The sequence below is a fragment of the Ostrinia nubilalis genome, chromosome 4 (assembly GCF_963855985.1).
Source record: "Ostrinia nubilalis chromosome 4, ilOstNubi1.1, whole genome shotgun sequence".
Classification (NCBI taxonomy): domain Eukaryota; kingdom Metazoa; phylum Arthropoda; class Insecta; order Lepidoptera; family Crambidae; genus Ostrinia; species Ostrinia nubilalis.
This window is the reverse complement of record NC_087091.1, coordinates 5,239,646-5,267,361: the sequence shown is the minus strand read 5'-3', so window position 1 is coordinate 5,267,361 and position 27,716 is coordinate 5,239,646. Positions and strand designations below refer to the sequence as shown.

Below are 27,716 nucleotides of genomic sequence, written 5' to 3'. Positions count from 1 at the left end.
CGTGGCGCAGAGCCGCTGCGGATGCTGCGGCGCGCGCACCTGCTCACGCTCGCGCAGTGCTCGCCGCGCCGGGACACGCGCGACCGCTTACGAATTACCAACACTAATGTGATATGACCTGTGTGAATATTGTGATACCGTCAAAATTGAGTTAGCGTCTGCGCATCGCTGGATCAACCCTAGCCGGTAGGTAGCGCGATCTGCGCAATGTTTTATCTGCTTATCACACTACCGCATGTTTTGATTGCAGCCGCAATATCCGCCGTTGCGAATTCCGAAATTGTCTTTTGGATTCTTGAGATATCCAACTAAAGTGGTCGTAAAGTGCCAGTTACAGTATTGAAATTTTCATAAATCTTTCAGCTTGTACAGCAGTTTAATGAAGGATGTAAAATATTTATGACAGTCATTACGAAAATTATGCTAATCTAGGCAAGAGTAGGTAATTAGTGCAGATAGAGCAAAGCAATAAAATGTAAGAGAACTGCAATAAACTCATCCGATTGCATAGAGGACGCATGCCAAACCTCATCAAACATTATAGCAACCCGCAAAGTTGCTTTAGACATCTCGTATGTCGAAATACTGCGCAGAAATATATTGCTTCTTACTGTAATTACACTACTAAAAGCTATTTTGAAAAGCTTCTGAGTAATTGCGTACGACCGGCTTAGGTATAAGTACATATTTGGTCATTGAAATAAAATTACAAGGTAGAACATCAAGGATGTTGCCTGGTTACTTAAAAGAAGAATCAGAAAATATCAGAGCACATTTTCCAGAACAACTCATTAGCCAGTGCACATTGCCTGTATACTTCATCCACGGAAGGTGGACCAAAAAGGCTAATCATACGTAAATGCACGCGCATCTACTTTTTACATAGAATGCAAAGAAATAGTTCTGCCCGCATTTCATTCATACAGGGTTTTATTTACGTTACACAGCCGGCCGTAAACACTACTGCGATAATGTTTATGTTGAAAAAAAAAATTTGTATAAGTAGTCAGTATAAATTACGCACAATTCGATTAACATAATTATTGGATAAGCTAATATTTTATTTATTCAATCTTTTAATTTTTCAAACCTTTCATTACTTCTCTCTCACTCAATGAATTTAATACATTGATGGAATTATTGGATAATAAGGGTACAGATATCATAAGTGGAAAAACAAAACATAATGGGGGTGAGATCAAAGTTTGTATGAGGAACTCATCATTTCCCAAGTCAAAGATATTAAATTTCATATTTATGCATTTGGTAAGAAATGGGTGTTTCAGAATAGCTTCGATTTTACGACCGCATTATTAATCGCGGGACGCGCGTCAAGATCTTTCTATGACAGGCCAAAAACCACGCAAGCAAAGCCGGGGGCATAGACTAAGTAGTAAATAATAAATTTAGGTTTATTTTCATGAATTTTAATGCACTTTGAAAAAACTATAAAGTTTCTAAACATTCAGGTTCAATTGTACAAACTTATTAAACGTCACGTTAAGCTATGAATTGTAAATTGGAAGTTATGACTATAAAAATACCTACACACATAATTTTACATACTCAATCGATAGTCCATGTTGTGGTGATTTAGTGCACCTGTACACTGATCGAGAGATCATAAATATCTTTTTTGATGTAACTGTAAGTGTGATATCGGCACACATAGCTGCGCCTGCGACGCCAAGTTACACGAATACAACGTAGCGCATAGCAAGGCTTGAATTACGATTAAACTATGAAAAACTACACCGGCAGTTTACCAAGTAAAATGTTAAATAACATGTCGTCGGTATTTCCAGTTTTAGGTTTAATGTTTGAACCTTCCAGATTAAAATGACACCATGTAATTCGATAATTTATCACATAACTCGTACGAATATATTTGTATATACGTAGTAATTTGCAATATACATATACATAAAGGAAAAACGTATAATTAAATTCTGATCTAATTAGGACTTCCTATTTTTATCAAGTTGTCTGTCTTGTAAGTAAAGCCAGCTGCGGAAGCGGGTTCGAATCCCGTTGGAGACAATAATGTTTATTGTGATGGGCATCTATACCCGGAGTTGTTGCTGTTGAAATAATAAATCATTTGTTAATATCGAGTAATGTTCATGTTTTACAATAAACTTGACAATTAGGGTAATGTGACAAGCTCGCCTGACTCTATCCTATGATCTGGAAGATAAGAACAAACATGACACTTCGCGCCCTGTAACCAGAACACTTCTTACCAGAAGACTACTTATTAGTAGCGTTTACTCTGATGGATAAGACGCTCCAGGCGCAACACCATTAACTTGTTAATGTGACATTAGCATTAAAGGACCTCGCGAGTCCAAGGGCGATTATTAGAACACTTAAAGGCGAGCAAATGTGAACGAACTAGTGTGACGGCGGCATAAATCATAGCATTAGTGGGCCGACATTACTTAACAGGCGAAGCGCAGCCCGCGCTGGATATCATAATCACCCGAGCGGGCACGGCCGGCGCTAATTGCCGGTGGCCATCGCCTGTGGCTCCTGGAGCCACTCGCAGCCGCGGGCCCTATCATTGCATAACGACGTGGGAAGCAATCAGTGAAGGGCAATATGAGAGCAAACACTCGATAACTCGCCAACGATGATTTCATACCGGTCAAGGAAACGATTGAAGGAAAACCGTGTACGCATATCGTAAGTGCTTTTCTATAGTTAATTAAACGTACGTAATATATTGCTTGCCGCTGTAATAAAATTGTTATTACGTGTTATTAATCTGGCGGGTATGCGCAAGCGCACATAGAGGCTCTTGATTGAGGGCTCGCCTTGATAGATTTTGGGTGAGGCTCGTCTATTACTAAACTTCATCAAATGCAACCCAAATAAAAAGTAATAGATATCGAATAGTGCCAATAAAGAGCGAAATTGTCAGTCACAAGACTGTTAGCTCTAGCTAGAGCCTCGATGAATGTAATTAACTAGGTGGATCCCACAAGCTTAAATTTCGTTATTTAGTAACAGCTCTTACGAAGATACTTCCTTTCATAAAAGCAAAACCGTGTTCGGTTCGTAAAGCAAATTCAATTATCCAGCGTACGATTATAATTAACGGCCATAAATTTTGTGCATACGCAAATATGTCCGCGTCTGGTCCTGAGACTGCAATGGACTTTCTCGCCTGTAAATTGTGTTTTAAGCAAATAAAGGATGTAAGACTTATTATCCTGGCTGTAATGGTAGAGCAATATAATTGTAAGGAAAATAAAAATAATAATTTAACAGGCAGAATTTTCTTAATACCTACATATGTGCATCGTAATGCCACATACAGATCATGTGGGAACAGTGCGAAGCGTCAATAAAAATATGTAAACATTACATAACCTATCCTAAGCTGCAGCACCGCTACCGTACAGTTTAAACTGTACGGTAGCGGTGTGGTCGTTTTAAGGCACGCGCCATTAGGGTCCGCTATTAAATCGGGAGGTATGCGTGTCAACGCGAGTAAATAACACGGTGGTGGTGCTCCCGGGTGCCACAAGTGCGTTGTATTTGCGCTGTACAAACAAACGCCAGTCGCGTCTGGTGGGATGCACGAGACATAATACCACAGATCATAGGATAACGCACTTCCAACGCAAGGTCAAACATTGACGCCGTACTTGCTAAAGCAGACACGACTCTTCTTTTGTCGAGAAACAAAAGTTCCCACCGTGAAAGAATAAGACCTGCGTGGAAACGTTTCATGGAATATGTAAATATTATTAGGTAGACGTTCTTTATTATTACCCTTGAATTTATGTAAAATGCTTATTCTGTGTGATATTTCAAGAACAAATAAACATTCGCCACACCAAAGCGTCGAGTGAACGTTGCAAAACCAGTTGCCAAACGAAATTTATTTAGCTTACCATCGTTTGGATTAGAAACTTGAATATGGCGACGATTATTTATGGATTATGACACTATTATAGGGCTTAGCATCCTATATCTGAGTGAAGATGTAACTTTGTTTTCTTAACCTCCATACTAACGCGCGTATCAGTTGCTGCGACGCGAGAGAAAGTAAACGCTTCATTTCGTAACTTTTGAAACATGGAAAATCGATATTTGTATGAATTGTTTTCTCAGCATACACAAGTTTGCACAGACTGGCACAAAGGAATGCTTAATTAACGTTCACCAGCTTTCGGTGGTCACTTTTACATAAGTAAGACCGATAACATCTGCTCGAGCCTTCCTACCATCCCTAGACAAATCGTCGTGCACCACGACGACTAATTTGATCGGTATACAGGGTGGAAACGATAAGTGATCTCACTCGATTATTTGTAAACTATACAAGATATCGAAAAACTGGTTACTGATCTTGAAAGTACTTGACGAGTTCTTTCAAACAGTACTAATAATAGGTTACAGAATAAACTGGAACTATCCGAAAATTCAATGTTTCCAGCTTCCATACATTTGGTAAAGTTACATAATATTAAAAACTACACAAGATATCGCAAAACTAGTTACTGATCCTAAAAGTGCTTCACGAGCTCTATCCAACGGTATCAACAATAGCTTACAAAATAAATTGGATCTATCCAAAAATTCAATGTTTCCATCTTCCATACATTTAGTACTATCACAGTCATGGCACTCATCTCTTGATAATATTATAGCAAGTAAAGCCTAAAACTTATGTTTACCACAAATAATTTCAAATAAGATGCAAGTTACGAGTTTATTTAACCGACTTTTTAAGTTTATTATTTAACAAAAAAAAATGACACTTCTAATATTGTGTGGTTGGCATACATTTAGTATGGAAGCTGGAAACATTGAATTTTCGGATAGTTCCAGTTTATTCTGCAACCTATTATTGGTACCATTTGAAAGAGCTCGTGAAGCACTTTCAGAATCAGTAACCAGTTTTTCAATACCTTGTATAGTTTAGAAATAATCGAGTGAGATCACTTATCGTTTCCACCCTGTATAGGATTATACATTAATAAACCTGGACTAAAACAGTTCAAGTTCTGTGATACCTAATTGCCACATCATTTGGCCACTCGCTTTGATAACTCTGAATCTGTATCACATTAACCAGTTTGGCAATTTATTATAATTTGGTGCTAAATACTGGACAGTTAATTTTAAATAATTTTACGCAAAACTACGACAGTTATAATAAACCGGATATTTTATTCGCAGTTGGAACTCTAAAATCACTAGTTACACTGCTAATGTAACAAATAGGATGATTAATAAATCAACTAAAAATAGAGAAGATTATTTGCACGTGTATGGTACTGATTGTGTGTGATCTTCACCTCCAGTCACCTTTGCATAGACATCATCATCATCAATATAAGTCAGCCGGAGACCTCGGTGCGGTCGTCATTTGAATATGGAGCGCAAATTATAGCGCTCTACATGTCGGTCGTGACAACTTCGCCTAATGTAAATTCAGAGCGAATCATCGCCATGCTAATAATGTGATTCCGGAGCCGGTTCGCTAACATTTGCAAGACATTATAACGACCCCACCGATGGCAGAGGTGAGCGAGGCCGAGCTTCCAAATATTTTAAGATAAACAAATACGCACCAAATCGGATTATTCGAAAAACCCTTCCTCGATGCGGACCGTCTGTCGAATGCATTCCTTCCCCAACGGGAGCACTTAACTCTGCGGCACATTATCTATTTTCCAACCATTTACGTTGTATTGTTTAAAAGTTTTGTAGCGACACAATGCATTAACGCGAAGACATTGAACCTGGCTGTGTTGAGGTTGACCCCCTTGACATGCCGGAGTCGCGCCTCGGGTATACCACAACTATGAATCAGTCTCCTTTCTAAACATTTATTATGTCGCTTGGTAATAAAGTAACCGATGATATCATACGGAGTTTCTTAGGAACGTTAAATAAAAATTACGCACGTAAAATTATCTAGAAAGACATTGTTTACTGTCATTACAGGTGCGAAAGGAGGTTTTCACTCAGAAAGGTGTCGCCGCGAGTCGCTAAGCAAGCGGAGCTCATCTATAACAAAGCGATATTGATCCGGTTTGAAAATCGAATTTCATTAAGCAATAGACATTATCTCGGCTGATTTTATCTGGTTCGGAGGCACGCGTGTGCCGGGCCCGCACGAGGTCCCAGATTAGAGCGGCGCACATACAGGCTGCCTCATGCCAAAAGTAGTGACAACTGCAACTTGACAAGCGGAAGTCCAAAGGCAGAAACCATTGACGTACCAGGAATACCGCGATGACTATAGGAAAGTATTATTCGTGTTTATTATTCAGCAGTTTCTCTATCTAACTGGTGTCTCTAAAGTCGTCAGAAACATTAACTATTGTGGCTTATGAACATAAACATACATTCACGTTTCACTATAAAATTTTCTTAACTCTTCTGTTTTCTTTTCAATCTTACTGCTCTACTTTAATTTTCATGTGGACTTGTCTACTTTTAGCACATCCTGTACACGCAGTAGTCTCCCAACATTGCACAATGCGAGGTGCAACCACCCACAGGCTTCGGGACACTGCTATTTCTACTAGAGATAAGCTTATACGTGTTTCTGATTTCATCATCATAATTATTTTAATTGCTCCAAAGCAAACAATTCCATTTGGTATATTATAATCAAAACGAGATAACCGTACTCACGATTCGAATTAATTATGAAGATTTTTAAGTAATTTCAGATACGAAAGTTCGCTTCAAAGAAACTAATAAAAGGAGATAAATGTGTAATCGGAGTGAACAGTGAAGTGCCATTATAAAATACTTTGTAGGTTGTTTTTCTATCTACACGGTATCAAACAATTGAAAGAAATATATTATTACCTTTAATAGATTTGGTATTAAATAATAATTTACAAGCTGCCTACGGGGGAATCACGCAATATTCTGACGTTTTTGGGATCCATTAAATCTGAGACCACTTTCATTTATGACCGTAAATCCCACAGTTACGCAGTCCATAGCCGATATAGGATCGATATCAAACCTCATAAAAAAGTTGAACGTTTAAACGGTAGCAGCACGTTCACGCAACAACAATTACATAAGTATCTTCGGTGATTTAAACGATTTTACCATAATTGTAACTTCAAACTAAGCAGAACGCGTACTACGATGACCTGATAACGGACATACGTAAATAGATAGATTTAAGTCTTACTGCTGATTCAAAGTCTCTTTCTCATCACATTTTCGCGAACGTCGAACTCTAAACAAATCCGTCAATACGTATAAAACGACTCCAAAGATTTTTAGAATAGAATAGAATTTTGCAGCATTTATCTAAAAAATGTTATGATCGTGAACTTTGCAACCCTGCAATAATAACAAATCCATAATGACAAGCATAAAATGTACGGTAAAATAGAAAACTATAACCACTGGCAAAATAATAACAACTAACCTCAGAACCTAATAAATTCATAACATAAATCGCTTAGAGAACGCAATGAATAATATGGGCTATAACCTAATTTCTTACTGTTATTTACGACTAATAGATAAACCTAGAGTAGAGACATCCACAAGTCTTCGTCGTATTGCTTTGATTAAATTTATTCTTAGATTATTGTACTTGTCATCTATAACTTCTATAACTAAGGGTCGATTTTCAATCACCTGTTTTTGTTTACTGGTTAAGTTCGACATAACTTATTAATATTTTTTCTAGGCGATTAGAAAACATTTTAGAGCTTTAACTTCACTAAGCGGTAAAAAGTTATCTACAACCCTATGCATAGAGTATGGAATGCTGTAGGTAGAGTTTGGCTAGTGGCACTCGCAAAATTCCGAATAGGTTAAATCTATCAACTTAGTGGCTGATACCAATTAATTGGCAGCCGGTCCGGGCGAGTGGTCGCCGCGCCGTCTGCGCGCGCGCCGCGGTAACCCACTTGGGTGAAGAAGTTGACACTAGCCAGTTCAAGGACCTTTACCACATACCATTGTTTGAACAAAACACCCAAGATACTCACCTGAGGCTCACTTCTTTCAATATCCATTCCAGAATATCCATTGGTGTTACGATAACAGGCGACGGCGATGAGGCAACATTGACACGAAACGTTAAAACTATGCACAGACAAACATGATTCAACAGAAGCAAAACTTCTGAAAGGAGGACAAACGATGAAGTGACGCGAACTGATAACAGACGTACAAGAACATACCATCAACCACTATTAATAACATGAAGATAGTTTGTAGAAATTGATACTGCAACTAGTAGTAAGTAGTATTAAACTGTAATATGGCAACAGACACAAAAGTTACTGTTTGTTCATCAAGAGAAGACAGTTTAGACAGTTCGCTTACATCATATCACCCACAAGTCTTTAACGTAAATACATGTCATCAAGTGGATTAACAAGCTCCGTTGTGGGAGTGATGGTGGCAGACACACATGTCAAGTACGTCATATTTTGGAAGTGGGCTGGTACTGATGATACCTGGTGACCGGAAAGGCCTGTCTCGAAACACAAAAGCTAATTATGCAGTCCCTTCAATCTGTAATTTACAATATTAATTTTTTACCTTCAAGTCGAATTCATCAATGACGAAGTAATTTTAAAACGGCTGGAGAAGTAATTAAGGGCGGCTTTTTGCATTAAAAAACTTGAATTGTAAAGAGAAAATTTTAAAACTGGTGAGTCATGGAATTGCAACATAAAGGCAAATTTATAATCAGCTACCCGACGACATTCCACGAAGCTCGCGTAGTCGCGCAGAGGTAAAGTTGGCGGGACATGCCCCCGCGCCCAGCAGATCGTGGTGACTGACACAATAAACATCTACGACTAAATTCCTCGGGCGTTGTTGTCTGATGAATACTAAGTCTTAAACGAATTAGCCAAGTAAAATCCATGGCCTAAATCTGTTGACATGGAAATGGTTATTTATTGACTCCACTTTCATTCAATCGATAGCATACCCAGCCATAGAGATGTCTCACTGACCTCCTTCCGACGTCATCGCTACGAATTGGATATCGAAGGGCATACCATGCTGAACGAGAAAAGGATTTAACTAGTACATGACATGATCCGCTATTTATCTTTATTAAGATCTACGACATTAGCCCGACGGAGTGGTGGGTAAACCATTCAACACGGATTATGATATCTTGTTACGCGACTGGTGTGACTTTTGTGCATGAGGAGTTACAAACTAGTATTCGTGTAGTCATTGTACAGCCTCGTCACTATCGTGGTGCATTTAATAAATCAGACGACTGTGGAGAGAATTAAAAATAAACTTAAGACGGGCAGTGATCTCGGGTGGTCTTTCCTTTTCATTTTGTGTACATGTAAGAATCTCCGAGATGCATTAGAAAAAAAATAATAGGACATCTTCCTTCCCTACATTTTAATTTAACAACGGAAGCCGCATGACTCGGCAAGAAAAAATCAGATTAATGTTCACCGTTACTACGCCGCACCGACTACTGTTGAAATAAATTGCTTCAATGAAGCAGCTTAGATTTAGAAAAACCGAAAAAGGTAAAGAACTTACATGTTTTTGTAAGTAAAGATAATTAAAGAATTCGTGGTAATATCTGACAAAGGATAAGAAACCTAGGAACAAAAAACCCAATTCCTATGTTTTGCTTTAATCATCTCTAGCTGTCTCATAAAAATCTCTAGGACTATAAGGAACATTAACTTGTTTTGAAACTTGATCCGGGAAATGTCCAGCTGGGATTACAGCGATAAATAGACGCAAAATTATAAACTCCGCGTCTAGACGTTAATTAGGTTTCATTAGAACGTTTGTGTTCCAATAAGAGCAATGAAAGTGTGTTTTAGCACCTGGAAGTGAGCGCTCTGTAGCCGCTTTGGCTCCGTTCCAGCTCCACTGAACTTTGACAAGCTCCGCTGTATTCGCCACAGGAAATCTAAGTCAGCGCGATGACTTTCTACTCACAATACATCAATATTCAGTGACACCAAAATGTCATATATCGTACTTGCACATTTATTGCAATCTGCAATGCACGAATTGCATTCACGAAGGTCAATGCACCACAGGAACGTCCATTATTTTCCCTTTCCGAATTTTCGATTGCCTCCAGGTATGTAACAGGAACAAAAAATTAATGAGGGGTTCCGTCAATTGAACTGCACTTAACAATATTTCTTTACGAGTTGTCTCGACATATTCAACGAGGCCCAGTAAAGAGAGGCGTCTTGAATTAAGGAGTGTTTTCTTTTTAGATTTATAAGTATGTGGGGCGCCTTTTGATTTCGTCTCATTAAGGCGCTATCATTCATTGATCATGATTATTTAGCTGTCAATGATCAGTGTTAAATCATCGTCTAGTCTGGCAAGCGCTTGGTAGTCGGAATCGAACGTCAATTATCAGATACAATCTCCCTGGCGGAGGGGCCGTGACGAATGCTCCCAGGCACCGAAAGGAGCGCGGCTACGTGACGTGACGACTGTCTACCGGCTGCCCACACCATCAATACATTTCTTACCACATGCAATCGGGGTCTAATAACCGTCACTTTTAATACATTGACCTACTGTCAATACTGTATCTAATTGCATCCTTTCCTCTTTGGATGCTGCGTTAATAGTCCAGTAGAATTAGCTTTTAAATCGGAAATAATTCCTACAAAAGATTTTATTGCTTTAATGGCTTCATTGGTTGCCCATTAAGACTCTCCTAAGTTTTCGACTTCGACGGAGTTGTGCTTAAGTGGTGGGGGCCCCCGAAAGGGGCGCTTTTTCGGTTTTCCAGTTATACCGCGTAAAGGACTTACCCTATCGAAAAGTGGTCTTCCTGATGGTTGAAGGGCATTTAATTCTGCATTAAATAAGACCAAATTCATATGTTTTGAACAAACCGTTCTCGTGCAAATGTTCGGCAAAGTAGAAAATATGTGTATAATTAATGACCCTCTCCACGTCCAATGGCTCGTTACCCGCAGGCTTCCAAGTCTTGAAAAGGAGCGCCTCAACCAGTGTAACCCTATCAAGGCATACGAGCTGGATTCGCCGATCCTTGTTCGTCCCAGCCGTTCCTTAACTGCGGTTGCTGCACCTCTTCCTGGCACTCACCTGAACGACTCTGTGTTACCTACTGTGGCTGCCCCTCTTCCTTGTATCCTCCTGCACGACTACGTTGCCTAGCCGTATGCCTGGTCTAAGGTTTGACGCCAAAAATCAACAACAACAAGTTCATATTAAAACGCTGAAGAGTTTTTTGATTGTTTGTTTGAACGCGCTAATCTCAAGAATTACTAGTTTGATTGAAATAATAATGTTTGTGTTGAATAGCTCATAAATTGAGGAAGGCTATAGGATATATACAATCACTCTACGACTAATAGAGCCGAAGCAGTAAAGAAAAATGTTGCAAGCACGGAAAATAGTATTTAAACTATTTTCACGCGTGCGAAGTTGATTTTGTGGCGTCGAACCTTGGACCCGGCATACGGCTAGGCAACGTAGTCGTGCAGGAGGCTGCAAGGAAGAGGGACAGCCACAGTAAGTAACACAGGGTCGTTCAGGAGAGTGCAAGGAAGAGGTGCACCAACCGCAGTTAAGGAACGGCTGAGACGCACAAGGATAGGCGCATCAAGCTCGTAAGCCTTGATAGGGTTACACTGGTTGAGGTGGCCCTTTTCAAGACTTGGAAGCCTGTGGGTAACAAGCCATTGGACGTGGAGAGGGTCATTAATTATACGTATATTTTCTACTTTTCCGAACTTTAGCGCGGGAACGGTTTATCCAAAACATTTGAATTTGGTCTTATTCAATGCAGGATTAAGTGCCCTTCAACCGTCATGAAGACCACTTTTCGATAGGGTAAGTCCTTTACGCGGTATAACCGGAAAACCGAAAAAACGCCCCTTTCGGGGGCCCCCACCACTTAAGCACAACTCCGTCGAAGTCGAAAACTTAGGAGAGTCTTAATGGGCAACCAATGAAGCCATTAAAGCAAAAAAATCTTTTGTAGGAATTATTTCCGATTTAATCAATTTTTGTGTTTAATTCTACTGGCCTATAATTAGAACTTTGAAAGCATGCCAATGATACGCAATTTGCTTGTGTTTACAAGTTGAATTGAAGAACCTGAAATTACCAATACTAGTAATCTTCATAGTGAAGTAGAATTAGATTAGATTAGACCTCGTCGATTCTCTTCTTTCTTCAAGTCTTAGCAATACAATTTCCAAAAATATAGTCATAATAATAGCAAGCGGGGTTATGTAATCATGTAAACGTCAAAGTCTGACGAGGCTGACCCCTCGGGCGTGGGCGTTGGTAGACAATGATAATCCCGGGGTCCACGAACGGCAACGGAATGCAAATAAATAGATGCACATAAACAGGACGAGACGGCACACCTGCCGTTGATCGGTGAAATAAACAATGCATGTCATCGCGCCGCGAATGATCATGCGCGAGCGCGAACAAAAGCACCTTTCACGCGTCAAAATTATAATTACACCTTTCAAAACAAATATTGTAATTGATATGAGAATTGTCGAACACGATTTCATAACCTGATTATCCCTGACGCCTATTTATGATTCAAGTATTTCACAGCAAGTGCAAAGATTTGTGGGAGGCAACTGGTTTTAACCAACTGGACAGTTCTAGGTACTTCGTTGATTCCACTTTCGTTAATCTTATTTTGAATGAAAAACAAAATCAGAAGCTTCTTACGTCAATGTATGCTGCACATTCCCAACTTTTAATATTTGAATTCTCTTTATTTTAATATTTGTACTGAGGTGTCCTCACCCGGTGACCTTATTTGTGTACTTTAAAGTTCCGTTAGCATCGGTTTTACTTATTGGCACTTTCTTCAACACTGTCTTGAGTGGTAATAACTGCACAAGATGATATCATAAGATTAAAAACGTTATTTATAATTGCTGTCCAATATACGGTGCAGACAGCAGCGTGTCGGATCCCCGTTGCAAATGGGAGCAGACTGATATGCAGTAAAAATTGCGTGTGCATTCCCTCGGTGCCGCGCGCGATGTTTATTTTATTTACGGCCTCGTTGATGTAGATAACAATGCCATCAGCCGCAATAAAAAACAATAAAGACGACCAGATTACCAGAATCTTAATGGAGAGCTTTGGTCAAATGTTTGTTTTAAATATGTAAATTAAACTTTTTAAAACATTTTATAAAATCGATGAAAGAGATGACAAATGCGTGTTAGCATACATACTTCTAGATGAATTGTGATGAAAGTCAGCTAGTAATGCTATAATTTTGTACCGAAATGGCAAAGACGTTAGTTAAAAGTTAAACTTACGCACGGGAAGAGTTAATGAAGTGGTAAGAGAAAGAGAACTAAAATTATTAACGAAATAAGAATTTTAACGATTACCGCATAAAGCAAAGCCTCCTGCCTCATATCAATAACCCGGCACGCGAGACGTCCCACCGTGTTTGTTTAGCCAAGAACTGTGCTGGCAGACAAAGGAAGGCAGTAATAACAACAGATTACATTAATGCACGACTTGCGGAGGTGTAAACGCTTTGCATCATAATGCCCATTCATACAACCGCTCGTACAAAACGCACATTTAACAGACCAGAGGAATTCCACTTCACAAATTTTACTGAGATTTTAGTGGAAATGTGGTGAACAAGTTTTCCTTTCCTTATCAGTCAACGCTGAAAGATAATTAAACTTGACATAATTTACATGACTTCCACGAATAGATAAGAAAAGTACAACAATTATGTTACAGCATATGTTTCACTTATCTATGTATTTTCTTAACATTAGATCAAAATCTTAAATTTAAAAAATTCAAAACCGAAGTCAGTCGTACACAACGATTGGATAAAAAGCTCTACGATAAAATTTATGAGAACAAGCAGTAAAGCTTTCCGTTTAGTACTTTCTGCGTTGCTCAAGGGATGGCATCAATCTTAAAACTAGGTCTATGAACAAACAGTTCAGCTTTAGATTCAGAGCTTTCATCGGTGCTCAAGGGATGGGCATCCCCAGCCTTAAAACTAGGTCTGCCAGGTTAACGTGTTACAAAGTCGTCGGATTTTTTTAATTTTAAACTTAGTAGTAGTTTAAGCCACGATAGCAGAACGGTGAAGGGGTCGGACTAGCCGACTCGTGATTCGGGGAACGCGGGTTCGGTCCTCGCCGCGGCTCGACTATTGTGGTGAGCTCACTCGTGACATAAGTATAAAATTGAAATGTAAAAAAGATTGATTGCATGTTCCAGACGAGGCGATGTTAAGCGCGACTGTGGCGGCGCTCGCGTGCCTCTGCTTGGCGCGCACCTCGCCCGCCGAGCCTCAAAACCTGCGTCTGTACGCCAAGACCATAGTCAACCAAAAGGTAACTATTATTTTGGCTTTGGCATCTTTAAATCATTAACTTTACACCTTCTTCATCCACTCTTGGAACCAGGATCGTTTTTCTGGGATTTTCTGAAAGGTAGCGCTCTCCGCTCGATTTGAGGCTCTATTGCTGAAGGATAAGAAATTCGTGATGAAACCTCCTCGTCCCTCTGTCACACCTCTGTATTTTAAGGTAGTTTTGTTCTTGCAGTAATTTGTATTTGTCTTTTTTTTTTTGTCAATACGAAAGTCATAACTAACGAACTAATGGACGGATTAACCTTCATCGTTATCCGATCTGTATCTAAACTTTAAAAAATCCCCGAAACGAATGCACCCATTAGCAGCGTGTACATTCTTCTATATCAAGGTTAAGGATAAGTCATTGGAGTCATCAAACCACCATAGGTTAAAATGTATAAGGAAAAAATTGGTCAAAAACCTTTACATTTAAAACAAAAGAACTAAATTACTTATGTAAATATAATATGTTGTACTCATTTCATATTTCCATATTTAGTAAAGATATTCCAACTAACTGTACAGCAAAGTGAAACAAACAAGGAACATTTCCGTTTGGTTAACAATTCATCATGCCGCCGGTCGGCAGTTGCGCCCGCGCGTGTAATTGTTTATTTAATGGTATTTAATTTGCTTCCCCAACCCGTCTGGCCAAATCCTCCATTAGCATCTCGTAAATTAAAGAGCGACGTGCTCCTGCACGACAAGACTCCCCGCAGATTACAGACTTTTAATCGGCCGATAGTTTGGTCAGCTTCCAATTTGTATGAGGAATCGGTGAATCGGTGTAAGGTGCGGACTGCGGACTTCAAAGTTCTATACAATGTTCAAGCCGAACGTCCACCGCCGGCTAAACTAGAACTACGTTGTCCGTCCACCAATAAATAAGCTAAAACTGCGTTAGTGATGGTCAGTTTGTGCTAGAACGTCGAGTTAACCCAGCTAAGTTAGTTCCTCTTAGCTGTACCCGTGGGCCGTTCAATGCGGTACCTTGGTTTGACACTAGACAGCCGCTGGGGATTTCAGGCACATTTTAAGAACCTTGTGCCGAAGTTGGTGAAAACCGCAGGTGCTCTTAGTCGCTTGCTCCCCAACACGGGAGGCCCAGACAGATTGTGCCGGAAGTTATATATATGGGCGTCGTCCGCTCCATGGCCCTTTACGGGGCCCCTGTGTGGTTTGACGCCCTTCCTGGAGATAACGCCAAAAGGCTCCTGGCTGTCCAACGGCTCATGGCAACAAGAGTGGTGCGAGTCTACCGCACCATTTCGACCGACGCAGCCCTGGCCTTAACCGGAACCCTACCCTGGGATCTTGACTCTCTGGTCCTCGCCGCAGTTTTTCAGTGGCGAGGAGACCAAAGAGCTCAGGATCAGCGACCAGCACCTAGAGAGGTCGAGGCACAGAGGACGAGACATGAAGATGTCGACATAGAGACATGGAAGCGCCGTCTGGCCCAGAGCAAAGCTGGCCGTCGTACCATATGCGCCATATATCCGGTGTTGGAGGAGTGGGTACGGCGGCAACACAGTCGTCTCTCTTATAGAGCGACCCAACTGCTAACTGGCCACGGCTGTTTCGGCGACTATCTATTTCGGATAGGACGGGAGCAAAGTGCCAACTGCTGGCATTGTCGAGAGGGCATTGAGGATTCCGCGCAGCACACACTCGAAGTGTGCCCAGCGTGGGTGGCAGAGCGCGAAATCCTCGTGGAACAAGTAGGACAAGATCTCTCCTTACGGGCCATCCTGCCTCGAATGCTAGAGAGCCCAGATGCATGGCATGCGGTGCTCCACTTCTGCGAGGAGATCATGTCGCAGAAAAAAGCGGCGGAGAGGGAGCGAGAGGCCTAACTAAACTAATGGCTAAACTAACTTAGTTTAGCCGGCGGTGGACGTTCGGCTTCACACTGATTATTATCAGCCCGACCAAACTATCAGCCTGTAGTTTGCGGGGTGTCTAACTAATGGAGACTAAATGACCTGAAGATAATGATGTAATTTGATTGTTTTCAGGACTTGAGCGGGGTCCTGGCGAGCATCGACGAGCGACTGCGGGTACTGGACGCTGTCAGTGCAGCGCAAGTCAAGCAGGCGCGGCGCCTCGACGTCATTCAGGACAAACTTGGTACGAAATGTGACTTTGTAATTGCATTTATCTCTTGTAAAGATGACCCTGAAAGTAATGTTTTGCATGTCTTAAGGAAGACAAGGCAAGGCAAACCGGTGTAGCTTACGCAGGGCCGGATCTACCTATGGGCTGATTGGGCTGCAGCCCAGGGCCCCGGGGTTACAAGGGGCCCCCAGATCCCGCTAAAAAGTAGGCAATAATTTGAAAAAAAAAAAAAAAAAAAAGATGTCTGTAATGTCGGTTTACGTGGACGATATTTTTACAACGTCATAAGAAAATATTGATTAAAAATTACATACTAAATTTTTGAGATTTTTTTTAAATTTCTTTTCTTCCAATTACTTCTTGTAAAGAAAACGTAATAATTTTTAAACTAAGAGGTATATCCTGATAAAATAAAAACAGTAATAATGCTAAATAACAGGCGATACTAAAAAAATACATAAAATACTCAGAAAATGGCAACAAATAATAAAAAATGATACATTTTTTATTAAATTTATAGGCAAATAATAAAAAATGATACATTTTTTATTATTTGCCTATAATTTTGTATTATTTATTTAAATATAATATATAATTTAAATTAAATTTAAATATATAATTTATTTAAAGTACAAAAAGTTACAAAAAAAACCATATTAAGGCCTTTCAAAACCAATTTATTTTTCTGGGCTATTCACTCTAATGACGAATACATAAAATAGGCGTTTTTTTTTTGTCACTAATGGTCTGATGATATTATGCAACTAATTAAATTTTCGCTATTCAGTCACACACTCACTATTGCAACCGAAATTAAATTGATCTGCTCCTTAGACAAGTGGCAAAATCTGATATTCTATTCGGACGGATTCGATTTTCGAAAAGTGTGACTGACTATAGGCCAGTAGAATTAAACACAAAAATTGATTAAATCGGAAATAATTCCTACAAAAGATTTTTTTGCTTTAATGGCTTCATTGGTTGCCCATTAAGACTCTCCTAAGTTTTCGACTTCGACGGAGTTGTGCTTAAGTGGTGGGGGCCCCCGAAAGGGGCGTTTTTTCGGTTTTCCGGTTATACCGCGTAAAGGACTTACCCTATCGAAAAGTGGTCTTCATGACGGTTGAAGGGCACTTAATCCTGCATTGAATAAGACCAAATTCAAATGTTTTGGACAAACCGTTCCCGCGCTAAAGTTCGGAAAAGTAGAAAATATACGTATAATTAATGACCCTCTCCACGTCCAATGGCTTGTTACCCACAGGCTTCCACGTCATGAAAAGGGCCACCTCAACCAGTGTAACCCTATCAAGGCTTACGAGCTTGATGCGCCTATCCTTGTGCGTCCCAGCCGTTCCTTAACTGCGGTTGGTGCACCTCTTCCTTGCACTCTCCTGAATGACCCTGTGTTACCTACTGTGGCTGTCCCTCTTCCTTGCAGCCTCCTGCACGACTACGTTGCCTAGCCGTATGCCTGGTCCAAGGTTCGACGCCACAAAATCAACTTCGCACGCGTGAAAATAGTTTAAATACTATTTTCCGTGCTTGCAACATTTTTCTTTACTGCTTCGGCTCTATTAGTCGTAGAGTGATTGTATATATCCTATAGCCTTCCTCAATTTATGAGCTATTCAACACAAAAATTATTATTTCAATCAAACTAGTAATTCTTGAGATTAGCGCGTTCAAACAAACAATCAAAAAACTCTTCAGCGTTTTAATATGAACTTGTTGTTTTTGATTTTTGGCGTCAAACCTTAGACCAGGCATACGGCTAGGCAACGTAGTCGTGCAGGAGGATACAAGGAAGAGGGGCAGCCACAGTAGGTAACACAGAGTCGTTCAGGTGAGTGCCAGGAAGAGGTGCAGCAACCGCAGTTAAGGAACGGCTGGGACGAACAAGGATCGGCGAATCCAGCTCGTATGCTTGATAGGGTTACACTGGTTGAGGCGCTCCTTTTCAAGACTTGGAAACCTGCGGGTAACGAGCCATTGGACGTGGAGAGGGTCATTAATTATACACATATTTTCTACTTTGCCGAACATTTGCACGAGAACGGTTTGTTCAAAACATATGAATTTGGTCTTATTTAATGCAGGATTCAATGCCCTTCAACCGTCAGGAAGACCACTTTTCGATAGGGTAAGTCCTTTACGCGGTATAACTGGAAAACCGAAAAAGTGCCCCTTTCGGGGGCCCCCACCACTTAAGCACAACTCCGTCGAAGTCGAAAACTTAGGAGAGTCTTAATGGGCAACCAATGAAGCCATTAAAGCAATAAAATCTTTTGTAGGAATTATTTCCGATTTAAAAGCTAATTCTACTGGACTATAGTCTAGTCTACTAATAGACCCACTGATCGCGTTCAAAGCACCTGTGCGGCGCTATACTCGTCACGACATGCAACGAGACAATGGGCCAACTATCCGGCCGCCGGATATCCGGCTATCCGGCCTAGCAGCTGGCCGGATATCCGGTATCCGGTATCCGGCCAAACCACTATCCGTTTCATCTCTAATCCAGAGTCACTTCTTCAAAAAATAGATAGTTACGCTTGAGCCAACTTTTGTGGCTATAAAACTGTTAAGTTGGGATTAATCGCTATCCATCTGTTAAAGAGGACACGTGTGATCATTATTTGGTTTTATAACCATAAAATTTGGTCTAATTGATCCCAGAGGTGAGCCCAAAGTGAGGTCTTTTTTCAAGTCACATTTATGGTATATGTTTTTTATTAAGAAATTAAATGTGTTTTTCTTTAAGGATATTTATTGGGCTTTCAAATAAAACCAATATTGTTGGGGCACCATTATTGTGTCAAAAGAAAATCTTTAAAGTTCGCGTCGCGGGTGGTGCGATTTATTTCCTGTCGAGTGTAGGTCAATATATGTGCACTTTATCGTGACTCACACTGTATGTATAAGAATAATAATATCATTATAGAAACAGTTTTTTGGCATGGCTATTAGTTGAGTACTAAGATAGGCCCCCAAGTAGTTTCAGCCCAGGGCCCCACAAACTCACGATCCGGCCCTGAGCTTACGACGAAAACACATAATTTTTTTGAGGATTTAACATTGCGTTTCCTATAGGTATCTCACATGTGAGTTCAAAAGAAAACTTTTAGGGTTTCATAGTTTAACAAACATTTTATGATCTCGTGCCCTATGGGGCATATACTCTAACCTCTAACTAAAGGAACATTATTATTTCTTATCTTAAAAATTAATAGCCGCTGCAAACTCTGTCTATTAAATGGTATTTTATGGCATATTCACCGAACAAATGACTCATAGAGCATAATCTTATTGTGTCATATCCTATTTTAGAATGTACACGTTAGTCTAACTTTCGCAATATTGCTCCAACATCACCCGCAATTGACCAAACAAGAGCAACGTTTAATCAATTGGTTAAAAGATCCGCTTATATCGGACGTCTAGTTTGCCTACATTAACCACAGCCCTTTTATGAGTAATTGAAAACGAATAGGAAATGGTAATAATCGAATCGTTTACGTTTCAGATCGAGTAGAGACGGCTCTATCTCTGAAGCTGGAGAGGGCACAGTTAGCTGCAGAGCGATTGGAACATCGCTTGCATATGCTCCAAACGAGTGTACAGGTAATATACCTACGTAGATTTTATATCAAAAACATCTCGCTATCAACAAAAAACAGATAAAATAAAGCTGCATAATACTATGTTTTTCTTTACAGACATCAATTAAGGAGAGCAGTGACAAATTAGAACGCACTCAGACGAGTCTGGTGGAGTTGGCGCAGAATCTGACGAGTCAAATCGATTTACATCGACGTCTTTTAGACAAGGTAATTTGCGGAAAATAAACAATTTTTGTTTTGAGCTGTTTTTCCTGCTAAGGCTCTGTTTAAGACTCTTTCTTTGTTCTGTTCCACAAAAAATTGTAAATTGTGGTTCTTGTAGCAAAAAATATCGCACTTTATGCCTGCGCACTTGATAACCATCGGTTGCAAAATCCCTATTAGACATTTTAATTTTACTCTATCAAGTTTTGTTCATCGACTAGGTCTATGATTCAAGCGATTTATTTGTGTTGTATAAATTTCAGGTTAACGGCGCGTATGCGGACACGTGGCACCGCGGCCTGGTGCTAGAGTCGCTGATGAGGGACGGGCTCTCGCTGGTGAACGTGACGCGGCGCGAGCTGGCCGACGGGCTGCGAGCACTGGCCCGGCGCCAAGGACACGCGCGCTTTGCCCCCCTCGATACCGGCCTCGCGAGGCAGATCAACGACAACACGAACAAGATTGATGCTAAGGTAACATCACTAGTTGAGTATTTAGCTCGCCGATGGGCTGCGCAAGTTGATCAGGCACCAGGGACACGCGCGCTTCGCCCCCCTCGATACCGGCCTCGCGAGGCAGATCAACGACAACACCAACAAGATTGATGCTAAGGTAACATCACTAGTTGAGTATTTAGCTCGCTGATGGGCTGCGCAATTTGATCAGGCGCCAGGGACACGCGCGCTTCGCTCCCCTCGATACCGGTCTCGCGAGGCAGATCAACGACAACACCAACAAGATTGATGTTAAGGTAACATCACTAGTTGAGTATTTAGCTCAGCGATGGACTGCGCAAGTTTGATCAGGCGCCAGGGACACGTGCGCTTCGCCTCCCTCGATACCGGCCTCGCGAGGCAGATCAACGACAACAGCAACAAAATCGATGCTAAGGTAATGTCATGTTTCAGTCAATTGGACTCCACTACAGGAGCACCAGGAGAGGGTCTCTCTCTAATATGGAGGATTTGGCCTACACTTCGTTGGCTAGACGGCTTCAGGAGGCTTGATGTTCACCTATTTGCCCCTCGGCGCTCCCTTGTAAAGCGGTGCAACCTTCTTTTCACACTTTACAGTGCAAACTTTGGGATGGTCCTCGAACTCTCGCACCATCAAAATTGTTGCTATGCTAGGTTTCGAAGAAACTTCTTTAGGGGAACTTTTGTAGTGTAAATAGGAATGTAAGAGTTAAGGCCTATTCAAACCTGAGCGATATTCGCTGCCGCTGTGGGTAGAGGTACATACCGCGCGGGTTTCGCTCAGGTATTTAGTATCAAGTATCGCGGCTAGAGCGACCTGAGCGATATTCGCTGCCGCTGTGGGTAAAGGTACATAACCACGCAGGTTTCACTCAGGTATTTAGTATCAAGTACCGCGGCTACAGTGTTTTCTCTGCCGCAGACGGTAGCGAATACCGCTTAGGTCTGAACAGTATTATTACCGCATACCCACTGGGTTTTCTCTGCCGCAGACGGTAGCGAATACCGCTTAGGTCTGAATAGGCCTTTACAACGGCTAGGCGTAAAGGACCTGATACCTGTTGAAAATAACATTTCTTTTTTGCATTTCAGATGAACGTATTATTGGATGCCCAAAAGCGTTACGTCGATTCTTGCCAACGAGTACAACTTGACGATCCCAATCAAGTCGCCGATGTTTTGGGAAAATTGATCGACACACTAATAAATAAGTATGTTTTTTTTTCATACATAAACCAATTTTAAAAAATTGGTTTAATTGATATTATGGAATACTAATACCTAATAACTGTTTCAGGACTGCGTCAACATTCCATGAACTTCAAAACATTCAAGTCACTATAAAGAACCACGACACGAAAGTGACTAAATTGCTAAATTCTGCCCGTAATAATGTACAGGTACGTCTTTAGTCAAGTCAAAGCTTTTTAAGCGATAGTTAAATGGTGCGTCATTCAAAGACATTCTTCCAGAATGATACAAAGATAAGCTGATTAATCATCTAAGTGTATCAAAATTATTTTCCTGAGAAGGGTTTCAAAATATAGGAACCTACTAAAACATCCTTCAATATTTAGCATACTTTGAATTCTGAGTCAATCCTTAATTTGCGGAATTCAGAGATAAAACCTAAAAGGACTATTCCGCAACTAGACACCTATTTGCAAATACACGTTCTTTCCAGAGCGATTCCACCTGTCGCCGCCTCGAGACCATCATGCGCAACTCAACGAAGCCGTCGTTCAAAGAGACTGAACTTCAGCAGCTGACGGAGAAACTGGTGGACCTCACGAACCGCGCGGACGCGGCCCTGCAACGGCTTGAGACGAGACTCAAGGACGACGGCGACGGGCCGGCGCCCAACATCACCGCTGCTGCAGACCAACTTCTGCTGAAGCTGAATAGCATCAAGTAAGAGATAAATATTTACATGAAGGTAAAAGCTATATTTTTAAGTAATGTTCCAACTACCTCCGATCCTTCAAGGCAGTAGTGAATAGGCATTTTAGAAAATACTTGCTTTTCTACAGATTGCATCTCCCACCCCTTAGCAGATGATATTGATTTATGAATAAACATTTCGCCCCAGAAATCAAGCTTAAAGAACATTGTTTTTACAAATGTAAACTACATTAGTATAGACTTAAATTATCAACAACAACATTTACTCCTTGCGAAATCAATGAAATACTTAGCAAGATTTAGATAGACTTACATTTATCAGCCAAAATGAAATCAAAGAATAAATGTTTTTCTTTCACAGAGGTGAGCAAGAATATGACGATGAATTTAATTGGGAGGATGACGACCCAGAGTACAGCTTTTACGACGATGGCGGCGGCGGTGACATGATGGACGAGGATAAAAAGATTCTCAGCAGCAGAAGCTTGGACAAGGGCACAGAGAGCCCAACGGAGCGGCCACCACACCGAAGACATCTCCACAAACACCCATATGATCGCGGTCCAAGTCGAGGGAACTAGCCACTATAATTTTTTTATGTGAAAATGTGTCATTTGTATAAGAACTGTATTATAATGTTTTAATACTATATTAATTAAGTATTACTTGATATAAATTGATATAAAACCGTATTTTGAAATTTTACCCCTGTGTTTATTTATCCAGTTCCCAGTCATAGTATTTTTAATTACAACGTTTTAACTTCTAAAACCTAAAATTTGACAAGTTCATTAACATTATTTAAATAACCATTTCATGTAGTACCAGTCATCTTCATGACCATATAATTAATTATTTGGGGCTTTAAATAGTAAAAGTTGTCAAATAATACAAGGTTAAGTGATCTTTTCTAACATCCTATATTGTTAAAGCTGTATACCTTTATTTTATTATAACTTAAGACACACAACCCATACAGGAGATTGTATGGTAAATTATACTATTAATGAAAATAGGTAGAATCAAAGTTCATTAATTTTAAGTAAAATTCTTATACACTTACCTCTAATTTGGCACTATTCTGAAATATAGTCAGTGATTTGTGTGAGAGTTGTGCAAAGCAAGAGCTCAGTGTAGCTATCTTCTGCCGGGCTGAGAACACTATGTCAGGCTCCTCCGTCTCCAAATCCGCTGAAATTATTAATAATATTGTATTACATTAATTATATTTCATATTAATATTATCTCAGGGAAAATTTAATAAAAGTTAAATAATTTTTAACATGTTAATAACCAATGAACAAAGTCTAATTGGAACATTCAATATTCAGCATGGTTTATTGATTTACAGTCTTGATATCCAAAATCATCATATTATTTGAACCGTCTGGTTTTTGGCACTCAACTAAAACGCTTGTAAAGTCAAGTTATCTTGAATTACTTTGATAGCTTACAAAACTAACTAACTAATAGGAGAAATGTCGGTAAATAACGTTAACAGTTTGTACTCCAAGGATTACTAATAATCATTTAGTCATATAAATTTCAATAAACATTGGCGTTAAGGTGTCTTTCTTTAGTGTAGTTAATTCCTTACAAAATAATAATCAATTGAGTCATAGTAATAACAAAAGAATGAAATATAGAAACAATAAAATTGCTAAAACATGATAAAGGTACATAATGTATCATCGTATGCTTGAAGAAGGCTGGTCTTCTCCTGCTGTTAATATTTATAAATGTGTGCAATTCGCTTTAGAATAAACGTTTCTATAGATAAATTACATAAACAATTGATAAACAATTTGATTTGATTGATTTGAAAGGAAATAAATCGTCAATCTTGGTGCAAGCTAAAAATGATCAGTGGAGAGTAAGGTTACGGTTATGGTATATTAATAACTGACTCATTGAAAATTATACTTACTTAAAGACGTGTCGAGTTCGACACATGCTTTATCGAATTCCTTTTCTAATATATCTAACCACCGAAAACCAACCCCGGTAGTCGCCATTTTCACAATAAAAAGTTGTTGTGTGTGTTGACATGTGAAACGTCAAATAGACATTTTATCTTTTTTGGCGTTAGTGCATGGAATATAGTGTTATAATCACAGAGCACTTTATGTTATATTAATATTCCTAAATACACTCGACATCAAATAAATCGCACCTCCTGCAACAAGCATTTTCAAACGAATGCTTCCCCACTTCCCACCAATATTGGTACCATTTGAAAGCCTAGTTCTAGCCTTCATTTCATTAAAGGAAAGGTTTTTACCCCAAAAATGTGTCTCTAGAAGGATCCAGAGTCATATCTTCAAAAAATAGGTAGTTACGCTAGAGCCAACTTTTATGGCTATAAAACTGTTAAGTTGGGATTAATCGCTATCCATCTGTTAAAGAGGACACGTGAAATCATTATTTGGTTTTATAACCATAAAAATTGGTCTAATTGATCCCATAGGTGGGCCCAAAGTGAGGTATTTTTTCAAGTCACATTTATGGTATATGTTAATCATTTATTAAGAAATTAAATGTGTTTTTCTTTAATGATATTTATTGGGCTTTCAAATAACACCAATATTGTTGGGGCACCATGATTGTGTCAGAAGAAAATCGTTAAAGTTCGCGTCGCGGAAGGTGCGGTTTATTTGATGTTGAGTATATTATCAAACATTCCCCAAAATCAAAAGTTGGTGAGAACCAGTCAAGATTTTTTTTTCTGAAGTCGATCTGAGTCAAGTAGGTATGCTAGGCTAGGCTAGGTACTATAAATGCTGATTTTACAAAGGAGAATGCCCAAGTGACTATGGGAGTTGGTATCGCTATCAAATTCATTGTACATTAATCGAATAAAGCTTAATTTATAGTATGCATACAGAACTATTTGGCACAGTTATTTTTTTTTTTATAAAACTCCGGACTTTGACGTAATTTTGCAAAGAGCATAAAAGAGTAAGAGACGGCACTCCATAGATATTTTTTGAGCTCACGCACACATATGCATTTTAGAGAACGACCCGCAAATCTTTACCAACCGCACAAACTACAGGCGGAGCTACCAACATAATGCCTTATTTTCTGACAGTATTAGTGACGTTCGTAATAACTTATCGATTATCGATACTTTGCTAGGGTTGTAATTGCATATCGATATCTAGTATAGGAACCTTCAATATTTAAATGATTACTATTTTTATTTTATACTATGTGTAAGTAAAACGAAGTTTTGTAACGTAAATTATTTATTTCGAAATAAAATAGGTATATTACAATAAGTATTGAACATGACATAGCAGTTGTAGGCATGAGGAATTATTGAAAATTATAACAAAGTACAGAAATGATAATTTTGTAAACTTTTATTTTCACAACTTTTTCTAAGAAAAAATAGGATTTTTATTTATAAACATCTTTAATTTTCTTATCAGCTGATCGAACCTCAGCCCTAAGATTACTTTTCAATGCTTTGTTGCTGTGCTTTTTTACTTTTGTCAGCAAAATTGTTTTCACTTTTTATGAAGCTGTCATTAATGATTTTACAACTTTTTCTTAGAAAAAGGTAACTTAATATGTTAAACATCTTATCATAAATTTCTTTATTATGTTGTTGACATTTAAACCAACTAAAATTACAATTTGTACTCAACATTAAGAAAATGAATTTTCCAACATTTTCCATATATATCTGGTCGGCAATATGGTCATGATAAAATTGTTTAGCTTCATTTACGGTGGTACATAATTGAATTGTTGGATAAACGAGACTTTTTTTATCATGCCACCATTCGCGAAGAGATATATATGCATACAAATCATTGTCAACAGGAGTTTTCACGCTCAAACACTCTTCACAAATTAAACAAGAACTGTTCTGTAATAGTTTGGCAGCTAAATACCCGCTTACATATACTACTGGTTGGTTTTCAAGGCTACACAAATTTTCAATGGGCTGTTCTAAGTTTTCAGGGTCCGGGATAGACAACACAGGATAAAATTCAGTGTCTGTGGAATCTTGAACATTAATTTTTATTTCTGTTGTTTTTAAATTAGTTTTTAAAATGTCTTTATATTCCAGCATATGTTTATTGTTGTCTGCTTCACAATTAGCACTTCTGCTATGAGGCACTTTCAGCCCAGTAACCATGCTTGTTTTAAGCGCTGCAGTAAAGTGCGTGATAGTGGGATTTCTATTGGTTACACTGTGTTGCCTAATGATTCCAAATAAGTTTTCCAGAGAGTCTTGGTTAAACTGTCTAAGGTTCATATATTTAAACCCTTCATTCTTTAACTTTTCCCAAATATCGTTTAAGGATTTGATAGATATTTGAAATCCCTTTACGCATTTAACATTTTTTAGTATCGTGTTTTCTGCTGTTATAAATTTTATGGTTTTTAACTTATCAGTATAAAAGGTCCAAGACTCAATGTGATTACTTGATGTGGAAACATTTTCCCGGATCCCTTTCTTTACGTCATTTAAAGATGATGGACCATTTGTACAATCAAATAGTTTATCTAACTGTTCAATCACAAATGCTGTATCATTGCAATCAGAAACTTCTTTCCATGCCATCATTTTTAAAATAGCTGCCACGGTATTACTCAGAGCATGCGCAGCATACTTCACCCTCATCTTAGTTTTGAATGTTGGATTTACAATGGTACTATTCAGTTTTTTAAAATTTAAAAAATTTCTGTTGTGTTCTTCTGCAACTACCAAATGCCTCCATTGTGCAATTTTTCCATCGAAAGACATATTTCCACTTTTAAAGAAATTGTTTCGTAATGATTTGAACAAGTGAGGGATGTCATAGATTATAAAAATTTTGTCATTATTTACAGAGAAAAAGTTGCTATCTATGCCTTGTCCACAGTTTCTTTTTAACATGTTAAGAGCTCCTATATTTGTAGATCCCTGATCACAAACTGTTGTTAGAACCATAAATCCGATTTCTTTTAATTTTTTGATGATGTCCGATATAATTTTTGCCAGTTTTGCTGTTGATATTGTGCCTT

General features: G+C 39.2%; 2 protein-coding genes across 2 annotated transcripts in view; one reads left to right on the top strand and one right to left on the bottom strand.

Moving 5' to 3' along the window:
* Positions 1–24,721, bottom strand: part of LOC135071343 (uncharacterized) — a 68,271-nt gene extending 43,550 nt beyond the window's left edge. The window contains exons 1-2 of the mRNA XM_063965134.1: positions 24,622–24,721; positions 23,758–23,885 (exon numbers count right to left, since the gene is read on the bottom strand). Coding sequence (XP_063821204.1) covers positions 23,758–23,885; positions 24,622–24,709 — 216 coding nt within the window. The 5' untranslated portion in view covers positions 24,710–24,721. The remainder of the gene's footprint in view (positions 1–23,757; positions 23,886–24,621) is intronic.
* Positions 13–23,399, top strand: LOC135071453 (uncharacterized). Its single transcript, XM_063965240.1, has 10 exons — positions 13–186; positions 14,236–14,351; positions 16,390–16,501; positions 20,016–20,113; positions 20,209–20,319; positions 20,580–20,789; positions 21,885–22,003; positions 22,090–22,192; positions 22,477–22,703; positions 23,056–23,399. The coding sequence occupies exons 2-10, from the start codon at positions 14,244–14,246 to the stop codon at positions 23,273–23,275; spliced, it is 1,308 nt and encodes a 435-aa protein (XP_063821310.1). The 5' UTR covers positions 13–186; positions 14,236–14,243; the 3' UTR covers positions 23,276–23,399.
* Positions 24,722–27,716: the final 2,995 nt, after the last annotated feature.